General features: G+C 38.2%; 2 protein-coding genes across 4 annotated transcripts; one reads left to right on the top strand and one right to left on the bottom strand.

The window, feature by feature from the left end:
• Positions 1-403: 403 nt before the first annotated feature.
• Positions 404-21,492, bottom strand: LOC307120375 (SLAM family member 9-like). Of its 3 annotated transcripts, none has more exons than XM_079807391.1 (7): positions 21,424-21,479; positions 6,030-6,734; positions 2,807-3,109; positions 2,138-2,428; positions 1,923-2,030; positions 1,643-1,710; positions 672-1,180 (listed from the first exon to the last, which is right to left on the bottom strand). In XM_079807391.1, exons 2-7 carry the CDS (start codon positions 6,076-6,078, stop codon positions 1,127-1,129), a joined length of 873 nt encoding a protein of 290 aa, XP_079663517.1. In that variant the 5' UTR covers positions 6,079-6,734; positions 21,424-21,479; the 3' UTR covers positions 672-1,126. The 3 variants fall into 3 exon arrangements, with proteins under 3 accessions (XP_079663518.1, XP_079663517.1, XP_079663519.1); XM_079807393.1 differs by having other exon boundaries at positions 679-1,180; positions 5,076-6,734; positions 21,424-21,486; XM_079807392.1 differs by lacking the exon at positions 6,030-6,734 and having other exon boundaries at positions 404-1,180; positions 21,424-21,492.
• Positions 18,081-20,587, top strand: LOC307120350 (alpha-1-antitrypsin homolog). The gene is made up of 5 exons (XM_079807357.1): positions 18,081-18,237; positions 18,651-19,322; positions 19,415-19,685; positions 19,835-19,982; positions 20,091-20,587. The coding sequence occupies exons 1-5, from the start codon at positions 18,165-18,167 to the stop codon at positions 20,277-20,279; spliced, it is 1,353 nt and encodes a 450-aa protein (XP_079663483.1). The 5' UTR covers positions 18,081-18,164; the 3' UTR covers positions 20,280-20,587.
• Positions 21,493-25,934: the final 4,442 nt, after the last annotated feature.

The following is a 25,934-nucleotide window of genomic DNA, read 5'->3' as shown; positions in this document are numbered from 1 at the left end:
CCACCTGCTATTACGTCATTAGCTTTCGACCACAAGCAGAGGTAGGCTATGTGCAGTGTGATCGGTTCATTTCTGTGTTTACTGAAACGAAGAAATTACAGATCAGTTGAAGTGATAGTTTATTAACTGCTGTGTGAAAATAAACATTTATGTAGCCTATTGATGGATTCTTATGTTTACTTAATAAAGAATTATTCATATGCATACCATACAATGCTAGGATTGTCTCCATAGAAAGCATAACAATGGTTTGAATGATGAGAGATGGTGTATATAAATAGATATAGTCACAGCAGTGTGTTTGTACCTGAATGTCATGTCCACCACACATTCAACTGATGATGATCATTTATGGAATGAAGTGCATACATTGGAGACCATGTACGTTTCATCTATGCTTTGTTTTAAACTGCATGTATACAGTTTTATTGTTTCAGATTTACAAGACAGATGATGTATGAAGTTGCAGAGACAACCAGTACCTTGACCTTACCATTCCTACTGTAATTCTTTCAAAACACTCATGTTGCATGCCATCCATTTTGACTGTTGTTTCAACAAGAGGTTTAAAGTCATGCATTGTTACTGTATTAATGTACACACTCAAGGAATAAAGCCCTGCTATGCATTATTAAACGTTCTTGCAACTCAGAATTAAAAGATTCAAAGATATTTGCTACAGTTGATGTATGTTTTATTAATTTGAAAGTTTCTGAATAATTTGGGAATTACAATCAGAACTATACACACACAATCAGAACTCGTTACGTATTTCTGAAGGAGGGACTTCAACAAGGAAATCATCAGGCCGTTTTTAGGACCGTGAAAACAGCGGTATATAGATAAGTAAATTGTGTGAAAAATACTGTTTTTTTACTTGCGAAACATGAACACATGTTATATTGCACACTGTAAACACAATCAAAGCTTAAAAAACAGAGGGAAAACGGGACCTTTAAACCCTCTCAGGATGATCCTGCTCTATGTCCGCTGTGATTTCCTGATGAAACGGGCGGTTCTCACAATCCCAAAACTCAACAACTGACTATGAGTCTGAGGTCGTTGCAGGGGTTTCATAGTGAAAATGATCACTCAATCTTGTACTCAGAAAGAGTTTGAGGTTTGATCATCTTCTCATTGTGATTGATGCATAATCCACACAATCCACCTCTTCAGCTTTCTGTAAAAAATGCACGAGATGAAATAGTAATAATAATAATAGGCTAAATGTGATGTGATATAGTTAAAAAAAAAAAAGCTTTTATAAACATCTGATGGTGTTGTTGTGTTTGTGATTTATGTGATAGATCATTATAATATGGAAGTTATGCTCTGGATGTTATGGAATAATAATTTCTGCATCTACAGTCACAATTTCAACTTTTTATTCTCATAATTTCAACATTGTATGTGATATTGATTACTTTTTAAGTCATAATTTTGACTTTATAATCTCACAATTTCGAAAAAAATTTTGATTATGATTTGATTATGATTTACCAAAGCATTATTTTTTTTCTCTTATCTGGTAGAAATGGGCTTCCATATTATACAGACAAAAACACAAGCGCACACTGATCTACATCTGAATCACTGCTGAAATTATGCAAATACTTAACAAATGAACAATAAATTGCCTTACCGATTCCTGTGTGTTTCTTTTGTAGAATGTCGTCTCAGCGTAAGTGACCTCTTCTGCACGAGTCTCATCTGTTTCAATGATAATAAATGCATTAAAACTGCAAGATTTTAACTTAACTAGATCTGGTTCTTCACAAGGGCTTTTTAGGCCTTTCGAAGTCAACACAGTAGTTTTTAAAAATTGCATTTATAATCTTAATTTGCCATTAGGCCTATAACTTTTTCCACACACAAAATTTCCTAAAAGAGTGTTTATCAGTAACAGTTTAGGTAACACTCACTTTCTTTGTAAATTTTTGTACATTTCCTGCAGATACAGAATATCCCAAATCCTGCTACAATCAACAGAGATCCAGCAGAGATCAGCGAGACTATCAGAGAGACTGAGACTGGAGGAGGAGAAGGAGAGGAAAAGAGAGACAGTCTTTAGTGTGAGTGATTGACTCAGTCCGATCTTCATCAGAAGATCAGCTCAATGAATAAACCACGGCTGTACCTGCACATGTGTGACAGAGTTGAGTGATGTTGGGATGTCTGGTCTGGTTGCTGATGGGATTGTTGAGCACACAGCTGTAGGTGTTTTTATCCTGATTTTCCACCTCCAGAGGTAGAGAGAGACTGATGCTGAGATCAGACACACTGATGCTGGACAATAAACTGTTTCTTTTGTACCAGGAGAGAGTCACATGACCCACATTCAACACTGAACACACCAGTGAACAATTTGATGATGATGACGAAGAACATTGTGAAGAGTTACTGCTGATGACAGGAACAGGCAGGCGAACTGGAAAACATGCGTGAATAAACAGAAATATGAACAACAATCTGCCTATTTTCAGTGTTGTGAATTGTAGTGAATCAGTCTAATATCTTGTGTGTTTAGTGAGGGCTTAGTGTGTTGATGGTCACTGAATGTGTCTGTCATCTCAAACCAGTGGCGTGCACAGGGGGTGATGGGGGGTCTGGTGGATGGGCTGCTTGAGCCCTTAACCTGCAATCTTGAAAGAGAAAGTTCCCTTTTCAATCGTAATTTCAAACGACCACAATATTGCCCCTGCCCCACAAAGATCTGTGCATGCCACTCTTTCAAAGTATAAAAATTAAACATTTGAATATGTAAACAGAATATGTGAACATTTGGACAAATTACATCTCTACTCACCATAGACAGAAACATTGAATGTTTTTGATCTTGTTTGTTGTGTCCGTATCTGTAGTTCATAATGTCCCTCATGTTCAGTTGTGATGTTTGTGATGGTCAGAGATCCAGTTTGATGATCCAGCTTCAATCTGTCTCTGAATCTCCCATCAGTATCGTTATATATGGAAAAGATTTGCTTCTTTTTTTTAGCTATGAGATACTTTTCAGCTCCAAATGTCCACGTTATGTCATCTTCACGTATTTCAGTAACATCAGTGTTTAGAGTGACAGAATCTCCCTCCATCACTGACACACCAAACACACCTGATGAACACACAGATAGATGAAGGTTTCTGATGGTTTACAAAGCTTAAAATCAGCTGAAGCTTTAGACTTGAAGTTGAGAACATTCAGAGCAGCAGCAGAAACACAAAGACGAAGTTAATAAGTCTTTAATCTTTAATAAATCCACAGGTAAATCCACATAAAGAGAGACAAAATTGAAGACACAATTGAACTTATATACAGGGGCACATGAGGTGATAAAACAGCTGACAGTGATGAAGCACAACAAACTCCAGGGTGGTGCAGGTGTGATCCAGGGAATGGCCTTTAGCATGGACAGGCAGGAATTGACCCAGGCCACAGCCATGACTACGTTGCTGGAGGGAGGAGCCTACTGTGCCCACTGTTGACGCTTTCGGCTGTGGACAGGGGTCAGCATGGGCTGACTGGTCTGCGGCTACGCAGCCACATATGCAACAAACTGCAATGCACTGTGTATTCTGACACCTTTCTATCAGAACCAGAATTAACTTCTTGAGCAATTTGAGCTACAGTAGCTCGTCTGTTTGATCGGACCACACGAGCCAGTCTTCACTCCCACGTGCATCAATGAGCCTTGGCCGTATACTTGCCAAGTTCACCTCCAAAGAACGAACTCCTGAGGACGGGAGGACGCGAGTCCAGTGATTCTGCAAATAGAACAGCAGCGTTCTTGATAGCCTCACTCAGCTCACTCTGGTTACTCTGGTTATCTCTGCATGTATATTTTGGGCTACAATTAAACAAAAGATGTCATAAAACACTACCCTGCCTCTTTTCATTTTCATAAAAAAAAATAATAAAAAATCCACCACAGGACATCAGAGCCAGCTGCAAATGCCTAGGGTGACCAGACGTCCCGAAAAATTCGGGACAGTCCCGAAATCTAAACTGTTGTCCAGAATCCCGAATCTGGCCCTAATTGTCCCAAAATTATAGTAAAGCAAAATCTTGAGTAGTTATTGTCTGATAAACATTAAAAACTGTCTGCGGAGGTTGAGCCGTCCTGCAACCAGCCCCCGCCGGCTGCTCTTTGGCTGCAGCATCTTTTTTCTAAGTTCTAAAAAAATACCGTAGACGGCTAGGCACGAATTTAGATATGCATTGATAAGCTAATTTTCATTCATTCGTTGGCATGGCTGGTGTACCGGAACCCCAACACGCTGCTAAAAAGCAAAAACTCCTCTGCAGGTACCAGGAGGAGTGGGTGGGGAAGTATCCATGGGTTGCCACAGCCTTAAGCGATGAAAGTTAAGCGTTCTGCAAAGTGTGTAGGAAAGAGTTTGGTGTTTCTCACGGAGGGGAGGCAGATGTTAGGCTGCATGCTAGAAGCAAACTACACTGTACCAACACCGCAATAGTACAGACCAACACGTTGGTCTCGTCCTTCTTTTAGAAGCAGGATGATTCCATGTATAATAAAATAGCTGCTGCTGAGCTGACCTCCGTGTTCCACTGTGTGGCCCACCAACAATCATACAGATCGCTTGACTGTGCGATGAAGTTAACACCAAAACTGTAGTCTGATTCGGCTATAGCTAAACTCGTCACCTGCGGTCGCACAAAAGCTGAAGCACTGGTCACAAATGTCCTGGTACCCCTCGCATCTGACTGTTGATCTTTGAATAAAAATATGTTTGGTTCAGGTTTGAAATTCATTATCTTTTATTATAGGCACGCAGTCTAATATCATAGAAGCCCTCCATCCCGTCACCCCAGACCGCAGACGGGGCCCCCCCATTCCGAATTTCAGCCAATCTCCTCTGGTAACCCTACAAACGCCAGAAGGACTAGCCGAGGAAAGGCTGCTCTCGTTGGGGTTAACGAGCGCCCGCTGATCGACAGGATCTCACACCTCCAAAATCGTCAGATAAAATTTTCAAATAGGCGCTCTCTTTATAAATAATCCACAGATTTGAGCTTTAAACAACTACAACTGCATATTGGGAAACGGCCAGAGACTCACTCCCAGTGGTGGGAGAGTGGGCTCACTTCCATACTCCATACACACTCCCTTGATTGATGGGCTCATAGTCTGCGGTGGGCTCATGCTGCAGCTCCTCGCAGTCTGATGGTTTTTGGCTGGGCACTGGGTTGGGAGTGGGGCTGGCATCATCGCCTTTGTTAAGCTCAGCACCCACTCCACAAACACGCTGAAGCTCCCTCGAGGACCCTCCCCCCACAACTGTGCTTTTGTGGTGGTGTTCAGGGTGGCGTTCAGAAATGAGCACAGGCAATTGTCCAGGAAGGTTGTCTGATGGGCCAGGTCGAAAAACTTATTTAAGTGTTCCCCGAGGGAGCAGTTTCCCTGCTCAAAGCACAAGAGGCGAACTGCAGGGAGGTCCATGGTGAGAAAAAACAAAACTTTCACCGCTAAACACATTTTCAGGTCGGGTCACAGATTGTGTAGCTAGAACACGCTCTAAGGTGAAGGTAATAAGGCAGTCTTTAATAAATTCACAGGAAAATCCACATAAAGAAAGTCGCATATCATACATCCAAACATACACAAGACCCGACAACAATGAAAAGACACAATGGAACTTAAATACAGGTGCAAATGGTGTGATTAATGTCAACACAGCTGACAGTGATGAAGACTCAAATTACACAACAAATTAGTGGCGGGAAACAGGAAAACAAAGTCCAAACTGAGTGAAACTGTGACATATGATAATACGGAAATACAATTTTCTCTTTTTCACTGTCTACCAGAAACTTTCAGAGGAAAAAAAAATGCTTTAAATTCAAGTCTGCTTATTTCAGAGTTGAAAGTGCACAGTAACTATTACACATAAAACTTGATTTAATCTAGATTGACGCTTGATAAACTTCATTACAGCAGATAAAAGTCTCATTGAAACAGTATAGAAGCCACTTTATTACTCCCAAATGGAAAAAAAATGTGTTTATAACTTACCAATCAGACTCCAGCGGCTCAAACAGAACAAAACAAACATGTGAAACATTTCCTTCAGTTGTTCGGTGTCGGATGAAACTGCTGAATCTGCTGAATACACTCAAGCTGGTGTGAATCCTCCCCCGACACGCTCCTAGTTTCACAAGCTGTATTTGCATATCATATGTCATAGTTGATCTGGCCCTTTTTAAGAGTTTAACTGGTCTTAATGGGTGAACATATTCTTTATTCTTATCATTTAAACTACTTTTTTAAAAGTTGCCTGAAGAATATTGTGTGAATTGTGTATAAACTACAATTCATGGTAAAATCGAATGTAACTGATGTAAAATTTGTGTACATTTATTAAGTTCTCAATTTTAGTGTTTATAAGTAAGAACAAAGTTAAAACTACGTATGATCTCACAGTACCATTCATCTGAGTCAAACTGAAACCTCCTGTGGTTGGTTTTCTTCAGACATGTGATTTGAAATGGGTATTCAGAGCACAGGGTGAAGGGCTTCTTCCTGTTCTGTTATATAAACAGCATTAAGGCCTAGTCCACACGTACACCTGTATTTTTCTAACCAGAGTTTTTCCTCCTCCGTTTTAAAAAAACAATCACGTCCACACAAGCATGGTTAAAAAAAAAATCTCTGTCCACTTGAAAACGCAAAACCACATTATGATTGGCAGCCTGTTTTCCACATGGTTCCCATCCATACCTGTCAACACAGTTAAATGTTAATGTGTTATTTCATTGAAATGTCTATTAAATTTTTTCATAGAGACATCAGAATTAGTATCAGTGATACTGGCCTTCATTCATAAAAATATAAACAAGTATTTAAAATATTCTTTCCTTATGTTGTTTCTACATCAATTTGAGGATTAACTGAAATTATAACATTATAAAATATATTAAAATATTTAGTGTTTTTAGTGGCGATTATTCATAATTAATCACAGAAAAATGTGTGATATATCTAGTTAATTTTTATTAAAAATTATTTATTTTTTAATAAATAAATCATTTTATTATGTGTATAAATAATATATACAGCTACATCTTAGAGCTGGACCATAAAGAAGCTGGAATAGAGTCAAATGTCAACTTTGAATTCAAAACAGTTATGGATGCACAGGGAATAGAGTTTGATTCAAATGTTGTCAGTACACAATCTCAAGGAAGTGAAATAAACTCATTGAGTCATCTGTGTGATACAAAGAATCATTAAAAACCCACGGATGTATTGATATCAGGTGACAGCAAAGGTACAGACAACAGCACACTGGGACAAGTCAAGGACATCCATGTGTCCCAAAGGGACTGTGACTCTATGATGATGAATCAAACGGGTATAGACAACACAGAAAAGACTGCCAGATCATCTGATGATTAATGTTTGTGCTTCGACTGTTCATTCAAAATGAAGGAGAGTATTCACTCAGATGTATTTACTCAGATTCCCAGGATGGTGTTGAAACACAAATCATGATACAAAACTGAACATGTTTTAAATGGCACTCACTGGACATTTACATTTGAAACATGCAATAAGCGTAACATAATTCTGCAGAAATGTTGGCGCAGGCAAGTTTTTTCCAATGAGCCTGTTTGCTTTGAAACTAACCAATAACCGCCTTCTTCTGTGTTCTAGGAATGGGGGTTGTGGCCGAACTAGTTATGAGGTGGAAGAGCTACATGTGCTTCTGTTCCTCCAGAGTCTGGATGATCGCCTACTGCTGCCTTATATATCCTCACCTGGATATCTTCAGTCTATTAAGTAATAACTAGCAATACTAGAGCTATATAATTACAAGGAGAGTTGTACAAGTTTACTGTATACAGTATACTGTGACGCAAATTCAGTTTATCTCCCTCCTTCTCACTGTTTGTAATTCAGGATCAGTGCTAAAACTTGTCCTCTAAATAAAGTGGTTTAGATCACATACTGTATTTAAGAGTAGAAGATTGCAATCCCGTTGAAGAGTAAAGCCCCCGATACACTCACGGCAAAGTTATTTTTCGTTCTTCGATTAGGGGTAAAACGAAGTTCGAAATACATGTCCAGCGGTAGCCTGTTAGCGAACATCCCGAAGGTTTCCAGAAAGTTCGCTTTGGCAGGCTGTTTTGAACTCCAAACAAACTTCATTTTGGCCTGATTTTGTTTGAAGTTTGAAGTATATCAGGGCCTTTACAGACTTACAGTAGACAGTGTATTTTCAGTATCACATTGCGAGAGAATGTCAAAGGTCTTAAGGAGTGTTTAAACTTTGAAAAAGGTTATATCGATTGTATATGGATTTTGTTTGTTTTGGTTCACTGATATTATTAGGTTTCTTTTACCAAAACATTTTTTTTTTTTTACATTACTTTTAGAAATAGAATGCTTCAGGGATGACATAATTTTGTAGGCCATCCCAGCAGTTAGTATCATTCTGGTTCTCTTAGCAAAAAGCCAATAGGTTTTTTTACCTTTGGCTTTTGGATTTTTTGAGAAAATGGGAATTAAGTTTATTAATTTATTTTGTTTCTCTCACGGAACGCTCGACAACGCCTCCTCCTGGTTTCACCAGATCCCTCTCTCCTGCGTATTAGAACTGCATTTCCCCTCTTTCCTCCTCTGCTCATTATCATTGCATCATTATCACCTGTGGACCCTTAGCTCACCTTTATCTGGACTGCTCTGCTCATTGTTCATTTGTGAAGTCTTGTTTCACCTATACTCTGCCTCTAGCCTTTTACTCGTGTTTGCTCTTGTATTTCTGACTTGGACTCTGATCTCGTTTTTGTACCTAAGCCGCCTGCCTCTGACCCATGCCTGTTTGACTTACGTTTCCTGGATTGCCCTTCATGTGTTCTGTTTAATCTGTATGACTGCCTATCTCTGTTGGCTTACCTGTGTTAATAAATTACTGCAGATGGATCCGAATGCCTCAGCCTCTTTGTCACAGTTTCATTAACTACAATAGCAAATAATACAACCTTAGTCTCACATGCATAATGTTGCACAATATTGAAAAACATTAAAGAATAACATAATAAAACTATTTATTTTGACACTCATTGTCAACCCCAAGATGGTAATTTAATAGAAATATTTTGTCACTTGAAAGCTGAATGCTTCATTATTGAAGCTTAAAGGTAGGGTAGGTCAACCTGATCGGGGTTAAGGGGTCGTGTTCATTTCACGTATTTCTGTGAGATCAGGTTGGGTAGGTAGGATTTGGTTAAAAAACTTTTTTTCCAAATTTGTTGAAACTTTCTTTATATATCAACACATAATTAAAATGTTAGTACTCAGAAAAAGAAAGTATAAAAATTGAGTGTCTGTAGACCTAAAGACAGCTCATTATTACCATTCACTCCACCTTCTCCCTTCTGGGCTCTTTCCAAAGCCACGCCCCCAAAACACATGAACGCGCTACGCCGACCACGATCAGCTCAGCTGAAAGACGCATTATTTACCTGAGGCGAGCGGAGAAGAAGTGCATGTAGTGACATCATGTCAGAATCACATGTAATAAAAAATCTAACTTTATCATTATGAATATAAACAAATAAGATGCCTTTTAGTACTCACTATCAAGCTAGAATAACGATACTGGTAAAGTTTAAAATACACACACAACACAGTGTCTACAACACACACAGATACAAGATAAAAACATCAACATAAACATTGGTAGAGTATATAAAAACAAACCAAGGGCCGAAATAAACGTGCAGGTAAAGTTCCCGGTGAACATGGTAAAAGAGTTTAGACAGAGGGTAGTAGCTAAAGCTAACTTAGTTCTAAAAAAAGTTCCTGGATGCGGTCTACTAGCTTTTACACATGCATTTTATCTAAAGTTACATTTTGCGAAATTCAACACGACAGCGATCAACTTGAGCTAGGCATATTGAGTATTTATCATCTCTACTAATGGCTCGCTTAGTGTATAACATTGTAACTTTATGCTAAGTAATGTTATGTTAGCTATATTAGGCAGCTACGTGTGCTAGTGAGACATGCTTCATGAAAACATAAACCAAAAAAATGTATAATCAAAATGAAAGATTACCTGTCCAGCAGAAATACAGCCTCTTGAACTCAAATCAAACGGGTGCGCCAGGGTTGCCAGGTTTTCACAACAAAATCCGCTCAATTGCTACTCAAAACTAGCCCAAAACAAGCCCAATCGTGTTTCTCCGGTAAAAATCACGTTTGGGGGGTTAAATATGTGTCTTTTTGGTAGGGCTGCCTGCTAAAATTCACAAATCCCGGGGCAAAATATCACACAATTGGGGTCGCTTCAACCCGCGGACATGAAAAACATCCCGCGGCAACAGTGTTTGAAGTAGCCCGTCTTGGCAACACTGGGGCGCGCGCATGTGGGCAGATCCTGGAGCAAAAGCGGCGGTAGCCATGGTAGCGAGAGAGAGTGACAGTCGCCCAAGCCAATCACTTGTTTCGGCCCGAACGAAAATAATGAGCAGTGTTTATTGCAGATTAAAACGTCTAGAGTCACTTGATTTGTATACTCTCTTTTTCAGAGTACTTCAATTTGAATTATGTATTGACATATAAAGAAAGTTTAAACAAATTTGGACAAAAGTGTTTTAGATCATTCTTACCTACCCCACCTTTAATATAATGGAGAGGCCTATTTGCAGTAATAATCTCATTTGAACAGTAGTTCAAATGTTTAACACTTTATCAGATGTATAAACATGTTGCAATTTATAACAAATATTTACATTTTATTTATTTTAAACCAGGATGTGCTTGAGTGTTGCAGGGATTGTACACAGGGGGCAGGATGGGTCCTTTCCAAACCATAGCTTCAGGTTTGTGGGAGAGGGCAATACATCATACGTAGCTCGGACGATGAAGCTCAGCCTGTTGCACTCAAAAACTAATTTCATGTCTAAACATAAGATTTATGTATTTGAATTACATATACATTTTCCATGCATTTGGATTACATAATTTTAACATAAACAAATTAATCAACTTAATGTGATTCATATACGTAAGTCATACATAAATGTATGATTTATGTAATTGTATTGATAAACTGAATGTGTCATTAACACGTCCTAGTGTTCATGTGTGTGCTCACTACTGAGTTAAAGTACCATTGAAGCAGTGTTGAAGTGAATGGGATAATTGAGGGATGATTGAGCATTAATGATGAACACCTGATGATGATAATGAGAAGAATCACTGAAGGAAAGAGAAACACAAGAACTACAACTGACTTCAGCCAAAGCCTTAGATCAGGGGTCTCCACACTCGGTCCTGGAGGGCCGCTGTCCTGCAGAGTTTAGCTCCAACCTCAAATAAACACACCTGAACCTGCTAATCAGTGTCTTACAAGGCCCTAGTTAGACATTGATTAGCTGGTTCAGGTGTGTTTAATTGGGGTTGGAGCTAAACTCTGCAGGACAGCGGCCCTCCAGGACCGAGTGTGGAGACCCCTGCCTTAGATGAAACCAACTGAAGATAAAATAAGACATTAAATCTCTCAAGATCTCAGCAGAGGAGAATTAAAAAACTCCACACACAGCATTACCAGCTTCACACATTACTAACCAGACTGACTTTATTTCTGTCAATAATAGTTTCGTCACCATGCTGGAGATCAGTGTCTGCTTTAGTTGGGCTCTTGACCCTTTACTCTTTAACTTTAGTTTTTCTCTGGCTGCTTTATCTGTGTTTATAAAGCATGTTTGATATGGCAAGGTAAGCTAAGAGAAAATATTATCAGGGGATGTTGACTATTTGTAGTGGCCTGAATCACTGCTGAGTCTAATGCTCTGGTTATAGAGATAATGTGTTATTAATTTTGTAGTATTTATAATAATAGTCATGTGATTCTACAGCACAATATCCAGGACGGTTGTGGTAATCAAATAATATGCAGATTATGCAGATTGGTGGTACCCAGCACTGCAGCATGAAGCTTTTCATCTATTGTCACCATTGTTGAGATTCATACATTGATTCTTAACGTCTGTGTGTATCTAAGGAATGCTGTAGATTAAAATCTTTGTGCACTTTTTTTTAAATCTGCATAATCTGCATATTATTATATTACCACAACCGTCCTGGATCTTGTGCTGTAGAATCACATTGCTATTATTATGAATACTACAAAATGAGTAACGTAATGGTAATGCTGTTTGTGGAGTTGTTTAATTCTCCTAGAGTTGGGGTACTCGGACTTGGACTCGGACTTGAGTCCAATTTTGAATGAACTCGGACTTGTCACGCACTCGGGTGAATTTGTACTCGGACTTGACACTGACTTGGACATTTTGGACTCGGAAAATATCCCGAGTGCAGTCGAGTCCGAGTCATGTGTAACAACAAAACCGCCATAAAACTAAGATAAGAAATGAATGAACGTCTCCCCGCTTGTGATTTTACTGCACCACACCGGCAGGCAGCAGTAGCATCATCTTATGCTTGCAGACAATACACACATCACACAGATGCAATGTGTGGCTAGGACAATGTCTTCAGAGTCAGCAATAATTTGTTTTGCTTTTGAAAATCATAAAGAATTTTTTTGCAAGAAATCCAGTAAAAAGAAGCACTCTGCGGATTGCAAATCAACTGATGTGTCTGGCACGACTTTCTACCGACATGTTCAAAGAAAACCTAGAGAAATGTAAGTTGCTTATTATAAATTTTAATACCAACTTAAATCCAAATAACTTAGGGCTGGGTGATATGACGATATATATGGGATTTTTGTGTGCATACTATGGACGTCACAATTCTTAATATAATATTGAACCGTTCGGCATGGTTGAATATCTTGAATACACGCTTGGGAATAGCGTTTTTTTTCTTTTCGTTTTTGCATTTAATGAATTATTTTTAATTTTTTTTCCGTTTGAAATATTTCTCTCAGTTTATTTTGGCTCTGTTTGAGTTTGCCTGTGAGTCTACGCGCTGATATGAGCCTGCTGGTTAAACGTTTCATGCGCATGCTTGTGCACTGTGTTAACATGCGCTGAGCGCGCGCACTAAAAGCCTGTCAAACACACGTGATTACTGGACTAAGTAGTCTTACTGCACTAATACTGTCAAATACACACAAGGTTAACATAAACACAGTCAGTTAAGTAAAATCAGCGTGTGTCTGTATATTAGATGTGTAGAGGTCTTAAATTGACAGCAGCGCAGCCTATAGTGAACACGCTGCCGCTTGTCCTTAAAGGGACAGTTCACCTCTAAAATTATGTCATTATTTACTCACTCTAATTTTGTTCCAAACCTGTATTAATTTCTTCTGTTTAACACAAACAGTTGAATGGTAGCCATTGACATCCATATTATTATTTCCTACAATGGGACCAACTGGTTGGTTTCCGACATTCTCCAAAATATATTTTATGTCCAACTGAAGAAAGAACTTTATTCAGGTGTAAAACAACTTGAGCGCGAGTAATCGATGACAGAATTTACATTTTTGAGTTAACTATCCCTTTAATGTTAATAAAACAACAAAAGACAAAGAGAAAATCACTCACTCACTCACTCACTCACTCCTGACTAACTTTAGTAAATTTAATAAGAATCACTGTACATGTAATACAGTGAAGTTTGTTTTATTTTACATGTAATTGTTTTATTCAATTTCTATAGTATTTATTCTTACTTGAATAATCCTACTTGAGAAAATATATCATTATCGTGAAATAAGATTTTAATATCGCCCACCCCTAAACATAAGAATTTGGTGATACCAGAGGCATTAAACAATTTAAATACAATAAAACAGGTTAATTTGTGTTTTTCTTGCACTTGTAATTATAAAAGTTCTACATACAGTATATCTATGTCCATTCTAATGGTTTGAAACCATTTTTGATTGGAAACTAGTTGATCTGTTGACAAAATAAAAATGTTAAATGGCAATGGCTGTAATAGTGGTATTTTTTGTTACATTTTATATTGCCATTGGTTTAATGGGTTGAAAGGTTAAAATATTAATAGAAGATACAAATTTTCAATAGCAATTTCTAATCTTTTTTCAATTTATTTACACTCTGGACTCGGGCGGACTCGACTCGGACTTGGACTCGGACTTGATTGTTTAAGACTTGGACTTGACTCGAACTCGACAAAGGTGGACTCGGACCCAACACTAAATTCTCCTCTGCTGAGATCTTGAGAGATTTAAGCCAGACATTCTGTTTGTGGCCAACTGCAGCTCTAAACAACAAGCGTCATTCTGAATTTGTAAATATGCCAATAAAATGGAGAGAAAGTGACATTTCACACTGTCTAAAACATTGATTTTCTTTCCGCCTTCGACAGGTTTGCAGAGATCCGACTCCCAAAGTTTGCTTTGGAAAAAACATACTTCAGAGACGGTACGGTGTTCAGTCTATGTTCTCCAGATCAGCCAGTTGTACAAAGCCCTCAAAGGTGTACGATCTGGTGTTGACTCTTGTGATGGTATTAATTATAAAAATCTATCACAGTACAGTAGCCTGGGAAAACCCAGACAACTTCCGGCAAATTTAGATTTGCTCTGCAAGTAGTCTGGCAAAGAGCACATTCAAACCCATTTCTAAACCCCAGAAATCGGGGCACCAATCAGAAACGTTGGGGCGGGCTTTACACGATGACGACAGCGCAGCGACGTTGAAGCAGATTTGCAGCTGCTGTGGAGCAGCACTCGTTCGAATCAGCTATCGCGTCTGTTTTAAGCGATTTAAACTTCTCCTTTTCGTTAAAACCCGAGCAAAGAACAACACTCGAAGCCTTTATATCTAAAAAAGATGTTATCGCTGTTTTACCGACTGGATTCGGCAAAAGTCGTGTGGAAAAACGAATGGGTCTTAGCAAGAGTCCTCTGGTAGTGTTAATGTTTTACAAAATATAGTTTTAAGTCCTTTTCAGGAGTGAATGAAGTTGTTTAAAGCTCAAATCTGTGGTTTATTTATAAAGAGAGCGCCTTTTTTAAAATTTGATCTGCCGTTTTCGGAGTTGTGAGCTCCAGTGGTTCAGCGGCGCTCAAACGATTATTGAGCCCGTCGAGAGGCGCCTTTCCTCGGCCAGTCCTTCTGCCGTCTGCCGCTGGCTCTGATGTCTCTGTAGTGGTTAAACCGTCTCGTCTTGTGTAGATCTAACGGCTGATCTTTGCTCTCATTAATCTATAATTTGTTCCTAGACAGATCGTTTTATCTGAGGGCAAAGTGAAGTTTCACAACTTTATATTTTTAAGATATTAAACTTAACCGTTAGTCTCCTGGCGCTGACTTTGACTGAATTGCTTTATTTATTGTATAGCTTCTTATACCTTTTACTTATACTTGTATAATTGCTATTGATGATCACACATAAACTGACATTTAACAAAAAGAGACTGGGTTGTGTTTTGTGTCATATTTAATTTATTACAGTGATAATAATAGCCTATATTATGTGTATGTGTTTTTTTTAATGTAAACGAAACGAGGCTGGGTTTTTTATATTTCGTTTTGTTATAAACATGCATTGAAGATAATATGCATTGCTTGCACTACATATACAAATATATACTGAGTGATGCTGTCAAGAGCATAGTAGGCGGACTAGTGTCCTCCCGTCCTCGGGAGTTCGTTCTCCGGAGTCAAACTTGGGAAGTCACGGACGCAAGTCAGAAGTTCGCGTACGAAATATGTCATAAAACACCACTGCCTCATTTCATAAAAAAAATAAAATAAAAATTAAACATAATAATAATAGCCACACGAATGTGGTTCAGGCAACGCGTAGCTAGGCCTACATTGGTTATCTTATATATTTATAATAAAACGAAGTATAAAACACTCTGCCTCTTTTTGTTTACATTTTAAAAATAATATATTAAACATTAATATGTGGTTTAGGTAAGGTGACCAGATTTCTGAAATGGAAACCGGGGACATTTCCTATTTGAGAACACAAGTACAGACAAGAACGCATATTGAGAAACGGCCAGTCAGATGTTTCTCCGTCGCTCTGCATACGTCATCTCCCTCATCGCTCTGATTGGTTTGAGGTCTATCCAATTGCGCCGAGAGGCATTTGAGCGTCGTCCGTTGGTGACGCCCCTTTGGAAATGATTTGTCTATGAAGCTTTGCCAGACCATAACTCAGTTACAACTGAGAATGGTCTGGTTTTAACCAGGCTAACAGTACAGTATATCACTGGTTGATTGATAGTGTCTCTCTCTGCAAGCTCTGTATGTAATGAACTGATTGTGGATGCAAGCCTAATATAAAAAAGGTGTATAATAATAATAATAATAATAATAATAATAATAATAATAATAATAATAATAATAATAATAATAATAATAATAATAATAATAATCATAATAATAATCATAATAATAATAATAATAATAATAATAATAATAATAATAATAATAATAATGAATAAGTAAACAATTACTGAGTCCGTTATAGGATTTATGAATAAATGGAGTGTAAACAGTAAATTAACCTTAAATAACCTTAATTTTAAACTAACTACTAATTAGGGACTGCTAAGATTTAGAGAATTATAGCTGTGCTTCAATTGACCATCACAGAAAAAAGGCACAAGCTACCACGGTATCTTAAGATGTGAAGACAGTCATCAATCCTAAATTACTGATTGCCTACTTTTAAAAACTAAATTCAATCCACACACAAAGACACACACAAACACAAACACACACACAAACACAAACATAAACACACACAACACACACAAAGGTGACCAGATTTCTGAAATGGAAACAGGGGACATTTCCTATTTGAGTAGTCAAAACACCACTCAAATCTCATGTATTATATTTTAATTAAAAAACGGGGACAATACACACAAACTAAAGTAACGCATTACACTAAAAATATTGGTAACTACACTACTTATAGGAACGCGCTTTCCTGCGTTACTCAAGCCGTGTTTGCCTGTGTGTAAAGATCCGATATGTTTAAGTGCTGCGTGCACCGTTGCCATAGAGCAGTGTTTCCCAACCGAGGTGCCGTCTGACAAGAGCAGGAGTGCCGTGTAAAAGTCCTTCAAATTCTCTCTTTGTAAACTTTGTTCAATGCATATAGTGCTGCAGTATGTTCGAATACCAGTCATTTTAGTGTAATGCGTTACTTTAGTTTGTTACCCAAAAAAGTAATATCGTTACTGTAATCCGTTATTTTGTAACTCGTTACCCCCAACACTGCATACAAACAGTTTTACTTTAGTTTAACATGAATAGTTAGTATGTTACTACCTTGAAAGCGATAATGATGTTTCTTTTGATATTTGACGATAATGGCACACTGCCCTCGGTTACGTTCTTCATGAAGTAGTAGCTGGCTAGCAGCGTGTGCGCGACCAAGTAGAGTCAGCGTAGCTCACAGCTCCATCTGCTGGTGAAAACAATCACTACACAACTGCTCCTATAACCAGCAGCTGCTGTATGTTTGTTGGGCGCTTTTTTGCAATATATCTGCGGGTTTTTTTGAACGCGATGTAAAACGGGAACATTTCTGGGGACAGCTCCAGTAGGGGACAGAACACCAAAAACCGGGACTGTCCCCGGAAAATGGGGACGTCTGGTCACCCTAACACACACACACTTAGGGTTTTTTTGTGAAATGTGGGGACATTCCATAGGCGTAATGGTTTTTATACCGTACAAACCGTATTTTCTATCCCCTTACACTGCCCCTGCCCCTAAACCTACCCATCACAGGAGACTGCGCAGTTTACTTTCTGTGAAAAAAACCTAATCCTGTATGATTTATAAGCATTTTGAAAAGGGAAGACATGGGGAATGTCCTCATATTTCACCCTTTTTTTGTAATACCTATGTCATACCCATGTCATTATACACATTTTTGTCCTGATATTTCACAAAAACATGCGCGCACACACACACACACACACACACACACACACACACACACACACACACACACACACACACACACACACACACACACACACACACACACACACACACACACACACACACACACACACACACACACACACACACACACACACTTTAAGTACTGAAAACCCCTGACACTGAAGTCTAAAACTGTGTTGCATCACTAAATACAGAGCAACAGTTCATCATGAGTGATTCTGTTCACAGAATGGGGGTGGAAACAGGTTAATGTTTAAAAATGTTACTCTGCCGATGCTTGAAGGACTATAAATTGACGCCACTCCATCTGAACAGTCAAGAGGACTTTGATGGTAAGTTACAATTGTTTTGCTAAATGATGATTTAACTAAATTTTAAATATCTACTCTGTTAGCCATCTCAGTTAACTACATACCTGATATAGTTCAGCTATGAGTAACCCATTTTTTGCCAAAATAACTTGCAAGATGTATGATATTCCATCATGTAAGCAAAGTCAACAGTGATTACAAGGCATTTGGCTTCATTTCTTTGACATATGTTCTAAATGACTAGTCTATTCTAGGGCTATGGTTAGAAATCTAATACATTTTCATTGACAGCTCAAATTTTGCCTTGTTTTAGCCTAGATGTCAGGGCTGTGTTTGGATGGCTATTAGACGTCTTTTAAATGCAAAATTGCTAGCTGGGATTAGTGCAAAATCACAAAGTTTGTACAATGCTGTGCCCTCTGGTCATAAAACAGGTGATAAAATGTTGGCAAAGATTTATTGCTGTGTGATTGCTGCCCTGCTGGTAGCAACGGCCTGGGCCGCACCCCACGAAGGTCACGACCACGGTGGTCACACAGTCGAGCACCACCACCATCTCCACCATGGGAAGGACGAACCCCACCCCAGCCACAAGGAGGCCAGGGACATTGCTCTACCCAACGCTGACTTCGCCTTCTCTCTCTACAAGAAACTTGCATCCCATCCTAAAGCCCAGGGCAAGAACATTTTCTTCTCCCCGATCGGGATCTCAATGGCTTTGAGCATGCTGGCTCTAGGTGCCAAGGGCAGCACTCATTCACAGATATACAGCACTCTGGGTTATGGTGAGTTGCCGCCAGGGCAGGTCAATGAGGGTTATGAACACTTGTTCCACATGCTGAATCACAGCCAGGGAGCCATGCAGCTGGAGGCAGGATCTGGTGTGGCCATCGGAGAAGGCCTCAAAGTGGTGGACAAGTTCCTGAATGATTCTAAGCACTACTACAACAGTGAAGCCTTCAGTGTTGACTTCTCCAAGCCTGAAATTGCTGCAGAGGAGATTAACAAGTATATTGCCAAGAAAACCCATAACAAGATAACCGACATGGTGAAGGACCTGGATAAAGATACAGTGATGATGCTGATTACCTATATGTACTTCATAGGTACTAAATAAACTTTCTGTTTCATTCAGCGATATTCCTGTAATAATAATTTCTTTGATCTGACCTGAAATTTTTGCAATTTGTCTTTATAGGGAATTGGGTAGAGCAGTTTAATGCAAACCTGACCCACAAAGCTGACTTCCAAGTGGACAAGGACACTACCGTGAAAGTTGACATGATGCAAAGAACCGGCTCCTATAAGATCTATCAAGACCCTGTCAACCAAACTACGGTCATGATGGTACCGTACAAAGGAACTACTTCCATGATGATCGTTCTTCCTGCTGATGGAAAGATGGAGGAGGTTGAAGAATACATCTCCAGTAAACATATTAAGAACTGGCACGAGAAACTCTTCGAAACGTAATACCGTCAATACCTCCAGATTTTTTTTTCATGTACTAGTTGACTTCTGACCTGACATTTGATGGTTGTTTAGTTGCACAGAAATGTGGGAACTTGAAAATGGCCATAGTAGCTGATATATCATATCTTACATTTCTATCCTTCAGACCTGTGGACCTGTGTCTGCCCAAGTTCTCCATCTCTGCAAAATTCAACCTGGACGGCATTCTGCAGGAGATGGGAATAACCGATGCATTCAGTGACACAGCAGATTTCTCCGGGATCACAGAAGAGGACGAAGTCAAGGTGTCACGGGTAAATGTGGACTTGTTTTTACCTTTTGAAGCACCACCAATGGTTGATAGACCTAAAGAATTTGAAAACTCTATACAGTCATGTTCACATTTTGAACCCAATCTCCAGGTTGACCATCAGGCAGTCCTCAGCGTGGACGAGAAGGGCACAGAGGCAGTAGCTGTAACCACGGTAGAAATTGGTATTAGGTCCTTCTCAGAAGAGGTGACGCTCAACCGGCCTTTCATGGTACTGATTGTAGAGAGTAGCACCAAGAGCATCCTCTTCATGGGCAAGATTACCAATCCTACTGTGTGAGGTCCTACTCCAATCAAAACTTGCCGGCCCTCTGCTAATATTTATGTGGATGTTATTGTAAGCTGCAATAAATGTTGATTTGATTGTAATCAAGTGAGTCATCATTAAAAAAAATGCACTGTAGCACTTCACTATACAGTCCTGTTTCGCATGTACATACTAGTACTTATTGTAGTAATGACAGTAACTGGGTAAACAATGAACCTAACCTTAACTCATGTAGTTACCTTACAATATTTAAGTACTTTCATGCGCAAGTACACTATAAAGTGCACATGCTGTAAAATAAAATGCATCCAAAAGCACACAATTTTTCTCAATACTGGTGTCATAATGCTGTCTGCAAATTTGAGCTTATCAACTCTTTCATACTTTTTCAACTCTTTTCATATTCTTTTACGTACCATATGCACGGCAAAACTCATTTTGCTGTATACATTCCACTACATTGCACACGTTAGACGTATTTTTGTGTGGCCGGGCTCATCATACTGAGCTGAAATAAAACATACTGAACAACATTTTCTATGTCTTTGACAAAAATTACAGTACACACTTTACTCTAATGGTAATGTAACTGGGTTCAACCACAACTACTAACTATATCAATTGACTCTGTGCACTTAATTAACGTACTTTTATCCTTCATTAATGGATAATGGAGTAAGAAAAATATACTAATTATTTACACCAAGTCTGCAACAATAAGTTTGCCAAAGACTGTACTTTCAGCTTGAGGGCATTCTGCCCCATTGACATCAGTACACATTGATTTCTCAATCATAAAGTCAACAAAATCATGAAAATATCGTTGTTATTTTGAAGGCACAACATCACTAACTGGCCTCAGAAATAGTCCAATGTCCTTTCTCACAGAAATGCACGATTACACTATGGTTAAGTGTATTAACTAACATGTTTCAATATTACAAATCAAATAAAGAATCATTTGAAATCTTAGTTATACCATCACAAACCCATCAATAAAAATATTGTTAATTAATGGCTACGCTAGCAACGTTTCACATTTGTAATCATGGCAGCAATGTGTTTTACTATAGCAACGCACCATTAAGATTTAAACAAACATTTCACTATTAAAAATCACACCCAAATATCTTTATATCTTCATATTTTTACTTACCAAGCTTAAGATTCACACGATGGAACAGACCCATCTTGATTAGAAACAGCAGCAACAGACTACGAGGCGAAAAGGACTGCCTTTTGCAAATATCCACCAATCAGTGCAATAGTTCTCTTGTTGCCAGGCAGAACTCCTTGCATGGCCAATAACATCAAAGGAAGACCAGAGCGTCATAGAAAATGTATCCTGGTTTACGATGTGTTGCCGCATATCAAACAATTAAAAGTTAGCCATATGGCCTCTTCTAAAGTTTTATTATCATGTGATTAAAGCTAAAATCTTCCTTCCTTCCTTTCCTGTCTTTCTGCGAGAGAAAGGATGTTATTTTCAGTTGTTTGAGGGGAAATTATCATATTGCAGGGCCAACCCAGCTATAATTTTTTTTGTTATAAGAATGTTCTGAGAACATTACCATGCATTGTTCTATAAATGTTTTCAGCGGGCAGTTTTATTTTTGTTCCCAGAATATTCTTTTAAAAGTTAGGATAACATTCTTTTGAAAACATTCTAAAAATGTTTAGTAGTAACATTCTTATAACATTATTCCCTAACGTTCTTATAGCGTTTTGAGCGGGTAGTTTTATTTTTGTTCCCAGAATGTTCTTTTAAAAGTTAGGATAACATTCTTTTGAAAACATTCTAAAAATGTTTAGTAGTAACATTCTTATAACATTATTCCCTAACGTTCTTATAACGTTTTGAGCGGGTAGTTTTATTTTTGTTCCCAGAATATTCTTTTAAAAGTTAGGATAACATTCTTTTGAAAACATTCTAAAAAATTTTAGTAGTAACATTCTTATAACATTATTCCCTAACGTTCTTATAACGTTTTCAGTGGGTAGTTTTAGTCTTGTTCTTAGAATGTTCTTTTGAAAGTTAGGATAACATTCTATATAAGTTTTGTTTTGTGATGTTTTTTGATATTCCTTAAATGTTTAGACATAACATTTTTTAGAACATTATCCTCTAACATTTTATAAAGTGGTAAGTTTTATTGTAGTTCACAGAATGTTCTCCTAAGATGTATGATAACGTTCTATAAAATATATTCTTAAACGGTTTGGGAATATCCTTGTTAAAATGTTAAGTGATAATATTTTTAGAACATTGTCTACCCCAACAGTCTTAAAACGTTTCCAGAATGTTCTCCTAAAAGATACAATAATGTACTTTAAAAACACGTTTTTAGTGATAACATTGTTGGAACATTATGCCCTAACATTGTTATAAAGTTTTTTTTTCTAGTTTGTTAAATGTTCTCAGACAGTTTTATTTAGAGTCGAACTTCATGCTTCAATAACATGCAAATGTTGTGTAACATTTTAAACTTCATTAGCTTTAACAGAAAGAAAGTGGTTAAGCTGTGTTCTCTTTACACATTCACAAAAAAAAACTGTTCAAGAAACAACTATGATTAAATAACAAAAATTTACATTTTTATACATTTTGTATTTGTTAACGGTTCTTTAGTCAGCAGATTCAAACAGGTCACTCCCCTCTGGTGCTGCTGCATGTTCTTTACGCATTAATTGCATGAATTAAAATCAGAATAATTTAGGATTTCTTAAAAAGTAGATGCTCTTGTCTTTCATGCATGTAAAAATAAATAGGGAAATGAATACAAATTAATGCATTACAATTAAGTAAATATAGAAATAAAAAATAAAGTAAAACAATAGTTAGATACAACTTTTTTTTTTTTTTTTTTGCAAATCATTTATCATTTGTTTATTTATATTCATATATTTTCCTATTATGAAATTAATTGATTTATAAAACAAAGATGGATAAATGAACTAAACTACTAAAAACAGGTAACGACAAAAACGTGATTTGGAAATTTGCATTACCTTCTCAAACCACCCTGTCACTAAAATCTAGCTACATGTCAGCTACAATGACACCGTAAACTGTAATGCAGTGTGTCAGTTACTTTTTTCAAGTTCACCGAACATGGCTTTCTTGCTTAGCCAGAAAATGTTGCTATGCCTACCCTCTAAAGGCCTGTACACACCAGGACGAATATCGCACGCGCTTATCGCCAGCGTTTTTCGTGACCTTTTTTGGCGCGTCTTGAGTGTTCAAACCCAATCGATTTCCACTGGCGATGCGCCGAGTGAACGTGCACATTCAGTAGATGCACTACCGGTACACAAGGTGGTGCTGCGGCACTTTGTGCTTCTGACACTCGCTTGTCACACAGAAGAAGAAGAGAGACAGTATTTATGTGCTTGCCAAAACATAGACATATTATGTCTATGGCCAAAACCATTCACACACACTTTTTGCTAAATGGCAAGCTCATCTTCTTCTTTGTCTATTTACTTCTTCTTCGTCGTATCAATGCGTGCTCGGCAAGACTGTTTTGTGATTGAGCTCCTACAAGTCGTGTTTTAATGTCACTTCAGCAGCTCCAGGCACGTGAACAAAAGCGCCGATCTCATTGGTTTCTCATTGGCCAGTTTTTAACGCGCCGCGTCAAAATAAAAAAACGAACCCAGGGTGTTTTTTTTTAAATTACGCTTTTACGTCTGGCGTTTTGCGCGTCGGTGTGCACACTCACATTGGCGCCCTTTGTTTAGTCACGAGGCGTTAAACATTGGCGATAAACGCGTGCGAAAATTGTCCCGGTGTGAACAGGCCTTAAAGCTAATACATTTTCATCTTTGATCTAATCAAGTTAGTGTTGTCACGATAGTGGAATTACTAATTTCTATATAATGCTTATAAAAAATAAAGTCACCTAAAGTATGTGAAAAAAGCATAATTCGTTGAATAGCGAATACTTTACATCCTTGTCTTTTGAACAAACGCTTAAAGGGTTAGTTCACCCAAAAATGAAAATTCTGTCATTAATTACTCACCCTCATGTCGTTGGACACCCGTAAGACCTCCGTTCATATTCGGAACACAAATGAAGATATTTTAGTTGAAAGCTGATGGCTGAGAAAGGCTTCACACAGGCCTCCATTGGCATTCAGTACATTGACACTTCCAAGATCCATGAAAGGCACTTAAAACGTCGTTACAAAGTCTATCTCACCACAGTGGCTCTACAATAATCATACAATGCGACGACAATAGTTTTTGTGCGCAAAAAAAAAATCAAAATAACACCTTTATCCAACTTGTTCTCGACTTCTGTGTGTGCCTCCACGACGCATGCGCGAGAATATGACGTAGCGCCGGTGTTCGGGAATCGATGAAATAAACACTTAAGCCCCATTTTGAGCACTACGCCGAGACCTAAAGCACGATCAATGTAGAATCCAACAGCTTAGACACGCGCGTCTTCCTCTGCTCGTAAACAAATCGCTTCTGGGTCATATGTCCGAACGCCGGATCTGCGTCATATTCTCGCGCATGCGTCGTGGAGGCATACACGGAAGTCGAGAACAAGTTGGATAAAGGTGTTATTTTGATTTTTTTTTGCGCACAAAAACTATTGTCGTCGCATTGTATGATTATTGTAGAGCCACTGTGGTGAGATAGACTTTGTAACGACGTTTTAAGTGCCTTTCATGGATCTTGGAAGTGTCAATGTACTGAATGCCAATGGAGGCCTGTGTGAAGCCTTTCTCAGCCATCAGCTTTCAACTAAAATATCTTCATTTGTGTTCCGAATATGAACGGAGGTCTTACGGGTGTCCAACGACATGAGGGTGAGTAATTAATGACAGAATTTTCATTTTTGGGTGAACTAACCCTTTAACACTGACCTGAGTCACTCTGTGAGGAGCATATCTCAGTGTATCAGCTACACGGTTTTCAATTGTTTTTTGCAGAGTTGTCGGGTGGATCTTTTGGCAGGCCTCTAAATATAAAGAAAGGCAAAGTGGGAAAAAGATCAACCCTTTTATTAATTAACGTCCCGTAGTAAGCACCCAATTCAAGCTGAAATTTCAAAAAAATCCTTTACAGTAAGTTTTTGGATTGATCACGTTTGATGGCAGATTTAGTCGCAGCAAAAGGCACAAGTAGCTTGTGAAGAAATAGATTACTGTATGACATTATCATTAAAGCAGAATATCTCAATGGAGATTACTATACTTCTACTTACTGTACATGTTTGCCAGTTTTTTATGATAATCAGTGCTTCTTCTACAGTGTAGAGAGTATGTGCACATGGTTGCCAGATTGCAAAGATTAAGTAAAACAGAGCAAAAAATGCATAATTGGGTGGATTTAAAGGCTTCACATCTAGCAACCACAAGAATGAACGCTTGTAGAAAAAATAGACAAAAAAATCACAAAACTAAATGAAAATGTTTAGTGAAATTAGGAAATATTTAAGAGATCGTTAATTTAGTTGTATACATGTGTGCATATATTTTGTTCCCCTTCGAGGGAACTCGAACTGCGTCATCGTGATGACACTTTGGGGAACGCCCCTTCGCGTCAAGCGTCTGAAGAAACAGTAGAATCAGCCCAATCCGATTGGTGTTGCATGATGACGTAGTATGTGACGGCATACCCGGAAGATACAAAGAGACGTCCTGAACACAACA

This window comes from Gobio gobio, assembly GCF_949357685.1.
Source record: "Gobio gobio genome assembly, chromosome: 24".
Classification (NCBI taxonomy): Eukaryota; Metazoa; Chordata; class Actinopteri; order Cypriniformes; family Gobionidae; genus Gobio; species Gobio gobio.
This window is presented reverse-complemented; position numbering and strand designations above follow the sequence as displayed.